The sequence below is a fragment of the Mastigoproctus giganteus genome, chromosome 6, assembly GCF_048544385.1.
Source record: "Mastigoproctus giganteus isolate SK-2022 chromosome 6, ASM4854438v1, whole genome shotgun sequence".
Lineage (NCBI taxonomy): Eukaryota > Metazoa > Arthropoda > Arachnida > Uropygi > Thelyphonidae > Mastigoproctus > Mastigoproctus giganteus.
In genome coordinates this window covers 145,860,171-145,874,858 of record NC_143580.1, presented here as the reverse complement: position 1 = coordinate 145,874,858, position 14,688 = coordinate 145,860,171, and the positions used below count along the sequence as shown (strand labels likewise).

General features: G+C 37.8%; 1 protein-coding gene across 1 annotated transcript in view; it reads left to right on the top strand.

The window, feature by feature from the left end:
• The window catches only part of Tip60 (Histone acetyltransferase Tip60), a 228,849-nt gene that overhangs the window by 32,478 nt on the left and 181,683 nt on the right, over positions 1-14,688 (top strand). The window contains exon 3 of the mRNA XM_090376520.1: positions 13,756-13,827. Coding sequence (XP_090232646.1) covers positions 13,756-13,827 — 72 coding nt within the window. The remainder of the gene's footprint in view (positions 1-13,755; positions 13,828-14,688) is intronic.

Here is a 14,688-nt window from a genome sequence, read left to right as displayed (position 1 = left end):
GTATCTATCATAGGCTTCTGTGTCACGTGTTAATTTGTATGTATCCCATGCATTTTTCTTCTCTGCCATATGTCTCATTAGTTCATCAGACATCCATTTAGGCCTAAACCTTGAACAATATTTCTTAGTTGGTATGTACAGCCTAGTAGCTCCCAAGATAAGTTCTTTGAATGCTTCCCATTTTGAATTTGCTGTTGGTAACATCATCAGTTGGTCCCACTATACAGAATTTAAATACTGTCTCAGTCCATCGTAGTCGCCTTTACGAAAGCAATACCCCTTCCCTTTACCCCTAATGGTAGTTACCTCTTTGAGTAACTCCCACTTCAGAACACTGTGATCACTGCCACCTAGTGGTTCATTTATCTGCAGATTCTTAATGCATGAAGAATCACTACTGATAATCAAATCAAGAGTATTACTCCCTCTAGTTGCCTCCTGAACATGCTGATGTAGAAAACAATCATCCAATAAATCCACAAAAGCCTTGCTAGTGTGTGAGTGACCAGTCCCCAAATTCCAGTCAATATCTGGGAAATTAAAATCCCCCATTATAAGACTTTCTGATTTACTGGCCCACTCTATTTCTCTGTACAGTTTCTTATTATACTCATCAGAGTCATTAGGCCTATAGCACACTCCTACTCTCAATTTTGATCTCCCAATGCTTATGTCACACCAAACTGACTCGACACTGCACTGTCCAGCGATGTCGACTGGCTTCACTTCCTTGGATTTTATGTGTTTCTTAACTAATAGCATAACCCCTCCTCCCTTCCTATCCTGTCTATCCTTTCTGTAGACATTGTACTCCCCAAATTCCAGTTCTGCATTCCTTATATCTGTGTGACACCACGTCTCTGAAATCCCAACAATATCTGCCTTTGATGTTTTGAGCAATACCTCAAATTCATCAAATTTATTTACTAAACTCCTAGCATTGGTGTACATGCAAGTATACATGCACCTGCTCTACCTCTTAGCCACCCTAACACAACCCATGTGTTCACTTGTACCCCCATGATTCCCAGCAGTCTCTGAAATATCCTGCATCTTATTTTCCAGGCTGCTGCTCATTCCAATAGAAGGAGTGCAAGAATCACTTTCTCCTCTGCCAGTGGCTACTGTTAATCTATTAGTCCTTGTATCCCCCCAACCTAGCAGTTTTCTGACTCACCTAACACTGCCTCGATAGCATCAGCAAACATTCTTGCACCCTTTCTATTTAAGTGTATCCCATCCCTGTAGAAGCAGTCTCTCCTGTTAACAAGTACAGACCAGGCTGAAAAAAATTCTACCCCTTGAGCCCTGCACAATCTTTCCAGGGCCGAATTGATCTACAGGGCTGTCATCATATACTCCCTCCTATCGTGTCTGGGCAGAATTGCAGACACTTTCAAATTCAACCCTAATTCACGGCTTTTTTTCATCAGTGACCTGTACTTGTTAAGTAATTCTGCCGGTCTCCTACTCTTAATATCATTAGTGCCAACGTGTACAACTATATCACCTTTTGTGCCCTTAAAAGATGATATCCACTCTACAATGTCATCAACCTTTGCCCCTGGCAGACATACCCTGGTCCTATTCCACCTGTCCTTTTTACAAAGCATGTTTCCCGTTTCCCTGACAATAGAGTCACCAACAACTACTAGTTCCTTTGGGACCAGCGCATTCTGCCTTGGGGGTTGCCGCTGTGTTGTGCGATGACCAAGTGCAAGCTCTGGCATTGGTGTGGGCAGCTGAGAGCTTGATGGGCCCCTCATTTGTAATCCTTCGAGGGCATCCACCCTGTCCTTCAAGCTCTCATATAGGCCCATAACAACGCTGAGTTGTCGCCTGATTTCCTTACACTCCTTGCATCGCGCACATACAAAGACATCCCCATGGCAGTATCATGTCCCATACCTGACTGCTCCGCAAACATCAAGCAATTAGTGCATCTTAAAAGGCTGTGAATCAGAGGGCAACTGCCCCCCTCAGTTCTCCCCTGAGCCACAGCATTCCCATTAGCTTGAGCCTTTTGCTTTGCTGCTCTGGTTTGAGTAATGATTTCGATTTACTTTCAATAAAATTTCAATTTCAGTACAAAATTAAATCCTAAACTTGTATCCCAACACAGTTATAACGCTATATTTATGTTTCAGTAATGAGTGTTATATACGAAATCTACGAGTGTTATCTACGAAATATTTACGTTTCAGTAACGAGTGTTATCTACGAAATCTACGAGTGTTATCTACGAAATATTTATGTAGTAGTAGTAGTAGTAGTGGCACATGATGCAAGAAAGCAAGTGTAGGAGCTTATGCAGCATCAGCCAAAAAAAAAAAAAAAAAATATCACACCATTCCCTCCAAATGCCTGTCCAGTTCCTCCTTAAATTTATTTAACCTATCAACTTCCACAACGACAGATGGAAGTTTGTTCCAGCAATTAACCACCCGCTGGCTAAAGGCAAATTTCCGCACATCTATTCTACATCTGTCCTTTCTTAATTTGAACTTATGTCCCCGTAGGTTCTTAATCTGAACAAGTGGAAGGATCCCATCAGAATTCAGCGTGCTCAACCCATTCAAGGCCTTATAGACCTCAATCAGATCACCGCGCAGGTGCCTAGTCTCCAGCCACTGCAATTTGCAGAACTTAAGCCTCTCTTGGTAAGAGAATCCCTTCATTCCCCTCACCAATCGTGTTGCTCTTCTCTGTACATGCTCAAGCAAATCTACATCCTTCCTAAAATGAGGCCTCCAGACCTGTACGCAGTACTCAAGGCGTGGCCTGACCATTGCCTTATACAGAGGGACAATCACCTCCTTTTCCCTGCTAGCAAAATTCCTATATATCATTGACAAAACCCCATGACCTGCCCTAGCAGCCTGTCTGCATTGCTCAGAAAACTTCATATCTGACTGCACAATTACTCCCAGGTCTTTTTCATTTTCTACCACCTTAAGTGTAGTACCACACAGTTGGTACGTTTCTCTGGGGTTACTTCTACCCATATGCAGTACTTTGCATTTGTCAAGGTTGAACTTCAGTTGCCACTTCTTAGCCCATCTACCCAAATTATCTAGATCCTGTTGCAGTAGCACACTGCCATTACTGTCATTAACAACCCTGCCAACCTTTGTGTCATCTGCAAACTTCGACATTAAGCCTGATATACCTTCATCAATATCATTGATAAATACACAAAACAACAGTGGACCCAACACCGAACCCTGTGGGACTCCACTAATAACATTAGTCCACGAAGAGCAGCACCCATTGATTACCACCCTCTGTCTTCTCCCACTTAACCATCCTTTTATCCATTGTAGCAACTTACCCTTAATACCATTCTGCTCCAATTTGTACAGTAGTCTTCCATCCGCAACAGTGTCAAAAGCTTTCCTGAAATCCAAGTATATGATATCAAAATTATTTTTTGCAACCAGTTCCTTTGTGACCACATCATAATAACCAATCAAATTTGTCAGACAAGACTTTCCCTTAACAAACCCATGCTGTGTTTGAATTATTGCTGCAGTCTTGTCTAGATGATCCTGCAATGCATCTTTAACCAGTGACTCCATGTTTCAGTAACGAGTGTTATCTACGAAATATTTATGTTTCAGTAACGAGTGTTATCTACGAAATCCCTTTATATAACTTCCGTATAAAGTTATGTATTAATTATTTATTGTTACTAATTATTTATGTTACGTAACCTAAGTGGTTATATGTATAGTTAAAAGTACAATTTAATTGCCAATGAAGTTCGACAAGATTAATAGATTTTACTGATTAATTTTCCTGTAACAATGGTGTCTATTTACGAACGGTAAACACGTGGATTTGATACCCTTTCCGATACTAAGTAATACCTACAAAATCTCTATCTAAGTTACTTTAAACTTAAGTACCGTAAATAGGAATATAAAGCTACTCTAGAAAATAAGTTAATATGTCAATTTAAACTAATAAAGCAGAAAATAAATCAGAAAAAACTTCTCTGTTCCAAGAGCAGCAGAAAGGCACGTCCGCACCGGCAACCCTCGTCCTCAAATTTCCAGATGATACAAAGGTTGGCAGGGTTGTTAATGACAGTAAAGACAGTATGCTACTGTAACAGGATTTAGAAAAGTTAGGGAGATGGGCTGAGAAGTGGCAACTGAAGTTTAACTTTGACAAATGCAAAGTACTCCATATGGGTAGCAGACCCAAGAGAAACATGCCAACTGTGTGGTACTACACTCAGAGAAGTGGAGAATGAAAAAGACCTGGGGGTAATTGTGCAGTGAGATATGAAATTCACTGAGCAGTGCAGACAGGCTGCCAGAATAGATCATGGAGTTTTGTCGATGATATATAGGAATTTTGCTAGCAGAGACAAGGAGGTGATTATCTCTTTGTATAAGGCAATGGTCAGGCCACACCTTGAGTACTGTATACATGGGAGGCCTCATTTTATGAAGGATGTAGAGTTCCTAGAACAAGTACAGAGAATGGCAACAAGATTGGTGAGAGGAACAAAGGGGATGCACTTACAAAGAAAGGCTTAAGTTCTACAAGTTCAGCATCTGTATACTAGGCACTTGTGAGGTGATCTGATCGAGGTGTATATATCTGGTGAATTTGTTTGCCAATGTAGTACCTGGAAGTCACTTTTGGGTTCAGTGAACCACTCTCTAACAAAATGGCAGGAATACACCTGTGCCGTCTGGGAAGATAGTCACCACCACCACCACCACCATGAAGGGTGGAGGGTTGCCTGATCAGTTACAATGAATAGGCAGTTTTTAGGTCTAGGGATATGAGGACTCCAAGAGATTCCCAGGTAAACATCCATTATAACAAAACACTGCTGCAACCTTCCTGTTTCTTTGTACCAGAACATCATAGTGAATCTTTACTGCAGTTTTCCACCATACCCTCCACCTACCATCCATGTGGCATATCAGGAAATGTGAATCACTTGAAAAAGCAACTGTTTTCTTGTTGTCAATGGTCCAATGATGATGTTCAGATGCAAACTTTAGGTGTCATCAACAATGGGTGGCCATAAGCATGGGGAACCTTGATCGGGTGCCTATTTTGGTGGCACATGAGCATACTGGTTGTCTCCTGATTAAAGTCCATGTTCAGCCATTCCACTGTTTTCTGTCCATCTGCTTGCACATGGTGGAACAGCCTTCATTTACAACAACCGTTGATGAGGCATGGGTGCCTCATCAATGGTTGTTGATGAGGCATGGGTGCCTGCCTTTGACCTGTTCACTGTTTCTCTGCCCACTATCCATCCAGTCTTGAAACACGTTAACTTACCTCCATGGAAAACCCACACAATTCGCAGTTACATAATGCTGCTATCCTCCAACCAGTACCCAACAGTCACTTTTTTGAAGTCCATCAGATCACATCCCTTTCCCATATTGATCAAGTACTTCATATGGACTGCATGCTATTAATCTGCAGTATTACATTTACTGGTTCTCACCACAACATTTGTGCTATCAGGCTGTTAGGAACAGCTGATTGATAAAACACAGGTATGATCATGTTTTGACTGGATGGTATAATCAAAGGCTGAATGATAGACACATGAAAGCTAATTGAAAATTTGATTTTTATATACATAACCTGTATCTTTTTATAATTGATTATATTCATTGCCTTAAAAAAATGATACTGAAGATAAGTCAATGAAAATAGGTTGCTAATTAGCTTAGAATAAAACCTTTTAATATTGGCAACTGCAATTTTGGTATCACTTTAAATCATATTAATCCTGATACATTGTGAAATGATAACATCAGAATGTACACTTTTGGAAAAATCAGATAACCAATGTGAAAAATTGACCACACATGAAAATTAAAAACACAAAAGTAATTTTATTATAGAGATTAATAATTATATCACCACTGTCAATATTTATATACAAGTCTAAATAATGTGCTTTTTTGGTTGTTACTCTTAGTTTTATCCAAAACAATGTCTGTGGATATAAAGGTCAAACTTGTAAAGAAAATTTGGATCATTACACACACACACACACACACACACACACACACACACACACACACACACACACACACACACACACACACACACACACACACACACACACACACCCCTAAAGATAAGAATATTCTGTTGTAAAGAGCCTTGAGACTAGTGGGGATATAGATTAGCATAATACAGGACTGCCCATACGTGTACCTTTGATCTGCTCATAAATCACTACATCATCAAAAACAAAGTTATTAAAAATATATAGATTAAGAAGATTGTTCCAATATGGTGCATTGCATGTAATTACATGCTTATATTTGCGATACATTTCATTAAGGACAGATTTCAAATTATTAAGATTAATACTAATGAAAAGACGTTGGAAATCAAAGGTTTGTATTTGTGAAATATTGCAACAGATATATAGATGAAGCACTTCAATATACAGTAAAATCTCATTAATACAAACTTAGTTTATACAAAGTGCTCATTTATATGAAGCACCCACCATTCCCGTGCAAAAGGATAGGCTTTTCTATGTAAACATATTCGTTTATTACAAAATTCGGTTAATATGTATTACAAAGTTCTTTTTCACCCCGTGAGAAATAAATATTGTCATTTTGTTTGTTTATATGAAGTGCTCATTTATATGAAGCACACACCATTCCCCTGCGAAAGGATAGGCTTTTCTATGTAAACATATTCGTTTATTACAAAATTCGGTTAATATGTATTACAAAGTTCTTTTTCACCCCGTGAGAAATAAATATTGTCATTTTGTTTGTTTAATACAAATCTTGGCAGTGCAATCCAATTATTGCTCCCTGCTTCCCGAAGGATGGCACTGACTTGTTAGAAATTAGCTTTGTGTAAACAAAAGCAGTTTATGGTAGTTTATGTCAAGTGCACTCTGAGAAACATCTTTCTGAAGGATGAGTTGTTAAATTAACAAAATAATAAAAAGTTTTTCTATTTGTTTACATGTACTCCCTTTCCCTCCACGGGAATAAGGTCAGTTGCAACCCCAGTTCAAAGAGTCTTTTGCTATCGTATACAGCAATCTATTTTTTGTGCATTTTATCTGAGCTGATGTCTTTTATACTATGATTTTTTAGCATTTCTCACCAACCATTGAAGTAAAAATGAAAACCAAAATCTTAATAACTTTGTATTTAAATTTATAATAGATTTACAGTAGATCAAACAAAACAAGTACAATTAAATTTACAGTGGATATACAAATAAAATACTGATAATACAATAAAATATTCTAGATTAAAAGTGCTAAAATAACTGAAAACAAGTATAATTACGTTTACAGTGAATATACAAATAAAATGATAAAATACTGATAATAAAATACTGAATTAAAATACAATAAAATATACTAGATTAAAAGTGCTAAAATAACTGTAGCTTTCGAAGGCTTCCGCCTTCTTCCTCAACAGTATACTTCTGTTCTGCGGTACTTCTTTAAATACCAGCAGGTTCATGGTACATCTCACATGATTCTATTGTTTGTTTGTTTGTTCGTTATTTGGTTTTTAGGAGCATTAGCAACTAAGGCCATATTGCTCTGGGATATGCGGTGGTCATTCCCTGACCTTTCCGCAACCTCCGTATTTGGTGGTGATGGGCTCGAACCCCGGTCTAATCAAGAAGCTTGTGCTACACACTGCTGCTCCTTCCCAGCTGGCTACGGAGGTGCCCATGATTCTATAGCACGTGTGCTGTTCCCATGCGTGTTGGAACCGAAAGCAGCTCGGGAGCGCTCCAGGTGGAAACATTCATCCCCTCCAAGGATTACCGCCTCAAAGAGGGAATGAATGCGTATACCCGTCTCTATTTATATTATTCTCAATAGAACTAATTCGTAGGCTTTCGAGCCACTTGCGGTCCCAAAACCTATGCGCCCGATCCATGATGACAGCTTCGTCCGGTGAGATCTGATGCTGCTTCTCCCAAAAATGTTCTGCTACGGCGGATTTACCATAATCCGCATTTCTTATCGCGTTTGTGTGCTCCCCCAGACAATCCTTGAGGCACCGTTTCGTTTCCCCCACATAACATTCCCCACACTCCGGGCACTTGATGCTATATACGACCCCACTTGTATATTTGTTTAAGATGGGGTCTTTCACCTGTGACACGACCGTGTGCAGTTTCCGACCTGGGAGCTGCACACAGCGCGTCTGGTAATTCCTTAGTATACGAGCTATACGTTCGGTTAATCGGGCGCATAGGTTTTGGGACCGCAAGTGGCTCGAGAGCCTACGAATTAGTTCTATTGAAAATAATATAAATAGAGACAGGGGTATACGTATTCATCCCCTCTTTGAGGTGGTAATCCTTGGAGGGGATGAACGTTTCTGCCTGGAGCGCGCCCGAGCCGCTTCCGGTTCCAACTCACATGGGAACAGTACACGTGCTATAGAATCATGTGAGATGTACTGTGAACCTGCTGGTATTTACAGGGGCACCGCAGAACAGAAGTGTACTGTTGAGGAAGAAGGCAGAAGCCTTCGAAAGCTACAGTTATTTTAGCACTTTTAATCTAGTATATTTTATTGTATTTTAATTCAGTATTTTATTATCAGTATTTTATCATTTTATTTGTATATTCACTGTAAATGTAATTATACTTGTTTTCAGTTATTTTAGCGCTTTTAATCTAATATATTTTATTGTATTTTAATTCAGTATTTTATTATCAGTATTTTATCATTTTATTTGTATATTCACTGTAAATGTAATTATACTTGTTTTCAGTTATTTTAGCGCTTTTAATCTAGCATATTTTATTGTATTATCAGTATTTTATTTGTATATCCGCTGTAAATTTAATTGTACTTGTTTTGTTTGATCTACTGTAAATCTATTATAAATTTAAATACAAAGTTATTAAGATTTTGGTTTTCGTTTTTACTTCAATGGTTGGTGAGAAACGCTAAAAAATCATAGTATGAATATACTCAACCCCAGAGGCCTATTTGAAGAACTGATGTCTTTTGTTTATATTAAATCTTATCTTACAGTGTTATGGCAACAAAACGTAGAAGGACAAAATTAAGCCTGGAAATTAAACTAAAAATTATTATATAAGAGGCTGATAGGATGGAAAGAAGCAAAACGGACATTGCATAGGAATGCAACATCCCTTTACCTACTTTATCTGCAATACTGAAAAACCGAAAAAGACTTGAAGTGCATGAATTCATGGTGCAAAACATGAGTAGATTGAAACAAAACTTTTCGACTGGTATCAAAAAATGCGTGCATCTAATTTGCCAATATCAGGTCCAATTTTGCAAGAAAAGGCAAATTATCTAGCTCAGCAACATGAGATTAGTGACTTCAAATGCAGCAGTGGCTGGCTCCAAAGATTTAAAGATAGGAATGACTTGGTTTCGCGAAACGTTTGCAGCGAGTCTGGATTAGTCGAAAAGGAAAAGGCTACAGACTGGTTGTGTTCCGTACGGTCCATCCTTGAAAAATATGAGGCAAAGGATATTTTTAATCTTGATGAGACAGGTTTATTTTATAATTTCCTGTCAAACAAAACATTTGCTGTTCGAAGAGAGTCTTGTCATGGTGGAAAATTAAGTAAACAAAGACTCACTGTTCTGTTATTCTGCAATTCAGATGGCAGTACAAAACGACACCCACTTGTGATTGGTAAGTTTTCCAAGCCAAGATGTTTTAAAGCAGTTAACCAACTTCCCTGTGATTATGAGGCCAATAGAAGTGCTTGGCTTACGGTCAAAATTTTTCGGTCTTGGTTATCAAAAATTGGACAGAAGAATGGCTTCAGGAAAAAAAAAAAGGAACATTTTGATGATTCTAGACCATTGTACAGCACATTCTGCCGAGACACTTAAGTTGACAAATATATGGCTGTTGTTTTTAACCCCCCCATACCACCAGTTTAATGCAACCACTGGATCAAGGCATTATTTATAATCTCAAGACAGCATATAGAGCCCACCTGATAAGGTACTTGATCCACAACATAGGAGGAGGGAACAATTTTCGGCCAAATTGGAATGTCTTGGATGCTATCCGTAATCTTGTTATTGCTTGGGAAAGTATTATATCAAGTATAATAATCAACTGCTTCAGAAAGAGTGGCTTTGGAGAGAACATCATCGAAAAACATGGTCCAGCAGACGAATGTGATAGCAACAGTGAGGAATGGAGGAATTTGAAGGAGCATATGGATTTTGTTGGCAAATTTGAGGAGTTTGTGAAGGTGGAAGGTGGCTACCACTGCAACACCAACAACAGAAGAGCTACTGAGCACCAAACAAAATGATGATGTTTTTGTTACCAGCACCAGCGAAAGTGAAGAAGTGCACATACTGCCATCTAAAAAAGATGCCCAGAATGCATTGAACATAATAGAGAATGTGTTGGCTTGCAGTAACATTGATAAAGAAACAACTATTGCATTTGATAATGTCTGTGTTGTAGTTAAAAATGCATATAGGACAAAAATTGTGCAAACAACATTGGATTCTTTCTCTAAATTAGATTAATTTATTAAAAAGTTAATGGTTTCATACGTCTTCTTTTATATTAAGATTGTAATTCTTTTTACTGTGATACTAAAATATTGTATACATCAAACTATATACTGTACAATATTTTTATTTCTGTTAATATTGCTTTTCTCTTAGTTTATCTTACAAATAAAATAAAATCTTTAAAAAATATGTTATTCCTATTACTGTATGTTCGACAAGGCTTTTGTTTTTATATTATTTTTATTATTTTATTTTATTAATTTATTTTTGATATTATTATTTATTATTATTCTTGGATATACGGTAGGTACCAAAAAAAAAAAAAAAACGGTAAAATTTTGACACCTTTGGGGGACCGCGTTATTACAAAACGTGAAAATTTAGGTCCCTTGAACTTTGTATTAACGAGATTCCACTGTATATCATATATTGAAGTACTGGATGGCATAATATCCAGTGCTTCAATATATGAATAGCCTATGTAATATGTATGAAAAAATAAATAATAATAATTGCTGGATATGTATTTTGGTCTGATTTTAATGAAATTTGGGAAATTTATTTTATGAAAATCCATCTACTGAGAGTTGATTGTCACATGCAGACAGACAAACAGACAGGGTGAAGATAATAGACATATTGTGCATATATGCTAATTGTGCCTTGAAAAAAATCTAAAATTTCAATCACAAATCATACAACATGGAACATGAAGCTTAAAAGAATTACATGATTTATTTAATATTGAAAGAGAAGAATGTGAACAGTTGCCTGCCTTACACTGCAAAAAAATTACTGTATTTAATATTAGTATTGGCAACGTGATGCAAAGAAGCAAAGCTTATACTGCACCAGTAAAAACAATTAATTTCCATATTCCTTCCTTAAATTTGTTTAGTCACAACATTGGATGTTTACACTGTGTAAAATCTGCATCAACAAAAAGTTGAACACTTTCAAAGTCTGAAACAGTTTTTTAACTTGTGGTCTGTGCATTGATCAGAGATTGTAAGCTGATCTAGTTTTTTTAAAATTTGAAGGCTTGCTATATTTCCTTGGGCAATACTTGTTTGAATTCATGTTAATAATACGAGGTGCTACCCAAAAGTTCCCAAAATGTATTTATAAAATAAATTAGATTTGCCATTGTTACCTTCGAAGTAGTCCCCTTGAGAGCAGAAACACTGATCCCAGCGCTTCTCCCATGATTTGAATGTGTCCTGAAAGCCCTTCTTTGTCATAATGTTCAGCACCACCTGCGATTTGATTTGGGTATCCTCTGTGCTGACAAATCTTCGACCCTTCAGCATGATTTTCATTCTTGGGAAGAGGAAGAAGTCGCAGGGGGTAAGTCTGGAGAATAAGGGGAGTGGGGAACAACTGCCATGTTGTTGGGCTGTTGAGATGTGTGGGCATTCTCATGATAAAGGACCCAGTTCTTTGTGTGCCACTTCTGTGGATGTTTTCTCCTGATGACTTCCCTTAATCGTCGCAGTAGAACTTTGCATTGACAGTCTGGCCAGAATGAATGAATTCCTTATGGATAATCCTGTCAATGTCCAAAAAACAGATCAGCATGGACTTCACATTGCTTCTCACTTGTCGGGCTTTCTTCGGTCGAGGCGAAGATGGGCTGTTCCACGGGATGATTGTTGCTTGGTTTCTGGATCATACCCATATACCCAACTCTCGTCACCAGCAACGACCATAGAAAGGAAGTTTTGATTACCCCTGGTGTGTTCTTGAAGAGCTCTGCTAACTTCCATGCGATGCTGCTTTTGGTCTTCACTCAGTAAACTTGGCTGCAGTCCTTCTCATGTTCAACTCATCTGACAAAATCTGCTGACACCTGCAATGCCACAAATGTTGTGGATGGTCCACCTGCGGTCTTCACAGATTGCCACTCAAACTTTTGTGACATTTTCCAGGGTGGTGATCAATGATGGACGCCCAGAGCGCTCATCGTCATAAACCGATATTCGACCGTTTTTGAAACAGTTAAACCAATAGTAGGTCTGCGTCTGGCCTAAAGCATTGTCACGAAAAGCTTGTTTCAACTTCTTATGGGTTTCTGCTGCTCTATTGTTAAGAAGGAAACAAATTTTGATGCAAGCACGTTGCTCTCTCACATCAGCCATTGCAACAATCTCAAACTACGCATAACACACTGCCAAAGAACTGTGCATAAATATTCAGTGACTCTATCCAGCCCGACACCACGTGGCACACTGATTCACAAAGAATGCATGCAGTGTTACCTATCACCACAAGTCTGTACTAGATGTAGTTCCTGCTTTCTATATTTTTTATTCAATTTTATTTTATTAATTTTTTTCTGTTTGGTCCTTGAGGCTTGCTGAGTCAAATGCTGATGGAACTGATATTCAGGTGACACTTTCAGTGGATTTGGTTGTCATAGAACAACTGGTGAATTCCGGTCGTTCTGTGACTGCCAAATCCTCTGTTGTGCCTTTATATTGGTGGTATTGTTAGTAACCCTGGGTATAACCCCTTTGTGCAACTCCCAAAATACTACACCTGGTATACTGGAGGTGATCACCCAGGTGTAAACCAGTGTAAGCTGGGTTTAAGGTATGGTATCTACACCACACCACACCACAGAGGAATGCCATCCCTCTATGTTATCAAGCAATTATAGGTGGTAGATGACTCATTACCTAGTGCAGTACCACTACTTTGTTTATTGGAGGCTTGAAGAGTGTGAAACCCATGTTTAGTCTCCAGAACAAAGCTCTGGCAACCCCCATCTTTTCAATCATTCAATATGATTGATGTCTTTTGAGGTTATGGTGGACATCATGGAGAGATCTAATCTTCCTTATGTTTCAGGGTTACGGTTCTAAATAATATTTGCAGGCTGGCTGCTAGATAGTTTGCCAGACCAAATGTGTTGGTAACTTTCTGTGAGGCATCCAGAGCAGCTGGCATATAATCTCACTGCCTCTACTCTGCCAGATATGACTGGGATGAGTATGAGTAGTGTGTGTGTATGCAGGTGGAGGCATTGTTAATTATTGTTTGTCATTATTAATTTTGATAACCTTCAAAATAGTGGACATTTATAGTATTTTATCCCATTATTGACTAACTATTATTTGACGGTTTCACTTGTATAGGCAAAAATAAGATGAGCAGAATAATAAATATTTCTATCTGTTGAGATTTTATGTATTACTGATTTCTATTTCTCTTTTTCTTTTTCCTATAGCATTGGCTGAAGTCCTAAGTGTCAAAGAGTCACAAGATACTGAAACTCTTTATTACGTTCATTACATTGATTGTAAGTATATCTGTTCTAATGTTGTATTAATTTAGTAGCTACAGTTGTATATTGTTGTCCTAGAATACCCATTTGAAAGCTCAGGGTGCATTCCTAGAGAAGATATTTTTGTGACCCATCACAATTTGAATAAATCAGGTTCAGTCTACAGCATGCATATGTATGTTTCGGTTGAAGCAGCATAGGCCATTTCTGATTGGTGGTAATGCACTGGTTTTTTGTAGCAGTCTGACTAAAGCATGTCATTCAATGCATTCATTCATTTGAATTCGTAATAGAACTTAATAGCAAATGAGTTTTTAGCTGGGTATAAATATATGAACAGTTTTTGCAACTAATCTATAAAAAAAAAAGTAATTTGCTGGTTTCAGTCATAATTTCATTTTTCAATGTAAAGTCTTTGTAATTCATTACTTTCTTGTTCCATTTTTCTTACAGGCTTATTAAAACCTGTTAAATATAATTCTTGTTTACTGATGCTATGGATCAAATATAAAATGTGTTTACTTATTTGTACGTATCTGGTGAGTATCAAAGTAACACTTTCATACATCTCAAGGGTTCTTGTATGAGACTACAAAAGCCAAAGAGTCTTCTAATATTGGAAAGGTGTTTTAAATGAATGGGTAGCTGAGCTAGAGCAACAAATTTAAATAACTTGAAGGAATGTGTCAGGATAGGGAACAATACAAAAACACTTAATTTGAACTGTGTCTATAGCAGTGTCAGGAGTATTATCAGTTTGAACTTCTGGTTAGGAAAACTATTGTTGTTGTTGTTATTGAGCTAACAGAAACTTGATATCTGCTAGAAAAGGAGACATATTTTGCCATTGGGAGAAGGGTTGTGTTCATTTAAACC